Source organism: Lutra lutra, chromosome 10 (genome assembly GCF_902655055.1).
Source record: "Lutra lutra chromosome 10, mLutLut1.2, whole genome shotgun sequence".
Classification (NCBI taxonomy): domain Eukaryota; kingdom Metazoa; phylum Chordata; class Mammalia; order Carnivora; family Mustelidae; genus Lutra; species Lutra lutra.
Genome location: NC_062287.1, coordinates 63,429,815 through 63,432,080, shown reverse-complemented (window position 1 = coordinate 63,432,080; position 2,266 = coordinate 63,429,815). Strand labels below are relative to the sequence as shown.

Sequence of the window (2,266 nt, the reverse complement as noted above, 5' to 3'; positions counted from 1 at the left end):
AATACAGAACACTCATATAAACACATTTTTTACTCTAAAACTTTATGTAAAGTAAATAAATTTTTTAAAGTAAAAGAAATAGTTCAAACTTAGTTTAAATATTTGCTTGTTTATAATAACGTCTTTGTGTATTAACGAAAATAAAGCCATCAAATTTATAACTCCCATAATGTTTTCACCACAGGTTCATTTGGGGAGCTGCTCTGTTGTCTCATGGATTCCTTGGGGGGTGGGAACCACACTGCAGTGACAGGGTTCATTTTACTGGGCCTAACCAATGACCCTGTCCTTCAAGTCATCCTCTTCCCGACCATCCTCTGCATCTACCTGGTGACCATATCTGGTAACCTTAGCACAATCATGCTGATCAGAATCTCCTCGCAGCTTCACCACCCTATGTATTTTTTTCTGAGCCACTTGGCCTTGGCTGACATAGGCTATTCATCTGCTGTCACACCCAACATGCTTGTAAACTTCCTGGTGGAGAGAAATACCATCTCTTATCTCGGATGTGCCATCCAGCTGGGCTCAGTTGTTTTCTTTGGGTCAAGTGAGTGCTTCCTGCTGGCTGCCATGGCATACGATCGCTTCATGGCAATCTGCAACCCATTGCTTTATTCAACCAAAATGTGCACACAAGTTTGTGTTCGCCTACTCGCAGTGACTTACATAGGTAGTTTTCTCAATGCTTCCTCTTCTACTATTTGCTTCTCATTTTTACTCTTTTGTGGACCAAATCAAGTCAACCATTTTTTCTGTGATTTTGCTCCTTTAGTTAAGCTCTCCTGTTCTGATAGCAGTATCCCCGCTGTTGTCCCCTCATTTACGGCTGGCTCCATCATCATGGTCACTGTGTGTGTCATAGCAGTCTCCTACATCTGTATTCTCGTCACAATCCTGAAGATGCGCTCCACTGAGGGATGCTGCAAGGCCTTCTCCACTTGCACGTCCCACCTCACAGCAGTCACTCTGTTCTATGGGACAATCACATTCATCTATGTGATGCCCAAGTCCTGCTACTCAACTGACCAGAACAAGGTGGTGTCTGTGTTCTACCTGATAGTGGTCCCCATGTTGAACCCCCTCATCTACAGCCTCAGGAATAGTGAGATGAAGGGGGCGCTAAAGAGGGAGCTCGCCAGAAAAATATTTTCTTAGTGAAGCTTTTATATAGTATTTGATAAAATACCATACATATAATAATAAAAATTATATTTATGTGGTCTAAGTATGTCTAAAAATTATATATATGTGGTCTAAATATGTCAGGCAATATGTCAGCCAGTATGGAGGTTTTAAAGCGGGGGGGTGGGGGCGCCTGGGTGGCTCAGTGGGTTAAAGCTTCTGCCTTCAGCTCAGGTCATGATCTCAGGGTCCTGGGATGGAGCCCCGCATCGGGCTCTCTGCTCAGCGGGGAGCCTGCTTCCCCTTCCCCATCTCTCTCTGCCTGCCTCTCTGCCTACTTGTGATCTCTGTCTGTCAAATAAATAAATAAAATCTTTAAAAAAAAATAAAAAATAAAGTGGGGGGGTGGATTTTCTGATACCAATTTGTAAATGAGGCTTATAGTAAGTTACCGTCAACAAAATTAATTTAAATTACGAACACAAATTGGTCCACATGAAAACATACCTAATCAACTGAAAATCCTTTATAAGTTTTCTTATTTTTTCAAAAGCAGTTCTCTGCATTAGTTAAGGTTATTGTCCTCCATACCTTTAAGTCCGTTTCAACAGAAGTTAACCTGAAATGAGCATAATTATTATGACTGAATACATTTTGAGGGGAAATGACCAAGTGGAACCAGACAGTAAAACTATTGGAAACATTTTTTGCAGTACAGTTATCTGCTGGGAATGGATTCTGTGGACCCAGAAATGTTGGCATGTGTTCCCCAACTCTGGTTCCAGCCTCGTTGCAGGGGACCTCATAAAAGAACAGGATAGGATGTCCCTAACCTGTGAATGCTTCCATCAGGTCAAATTGGTGACTTCTCTGTGGGACTGAGCATGACTCCTGAACTCTTCAGAGACTGAGGGAACAAACAACTCTTGAAGTGACTTGTTCATGGGCAGACTCACATCCTGTGAAGGAAGTTAGAGGGGACCGGACTGTGTTTTCTCCATGAAGCTTACCTTTATGTACTGACTACCACACTTATTTCTCTTCCCCAGTCCTCTCTTTAATGTTTTAAACCAACGTGCTTTTGTCTAAAGAAATTCAAGGACAGATCATCTCAAACAGAGGTATCATTTCCTACCCCAAA

At 42.1% G+C, this 2,266-nt stretch overlaps 1 protein-coding gene across 1 annotated transcript; it reads left to right on the top strand.

Annotated features, from left to right (window-relative positions):
- Positions 1-213: 213 nt before the first annotated feature.
- On the top strand, positions 214-1,158 carry LOC125079993 (olfactory receptor 502-like). The gene has a single exon (XM_047693761.1). It carries the CDS (start codon positions 214-216, stop codon positions 1,156-1,158), a length of 945 nt encoding a protein of 314 aa, XP_047549717.1.
- The last annotated feature ends 1,108 nt before the right edge of the window (positions 1,159-2,266 follow it).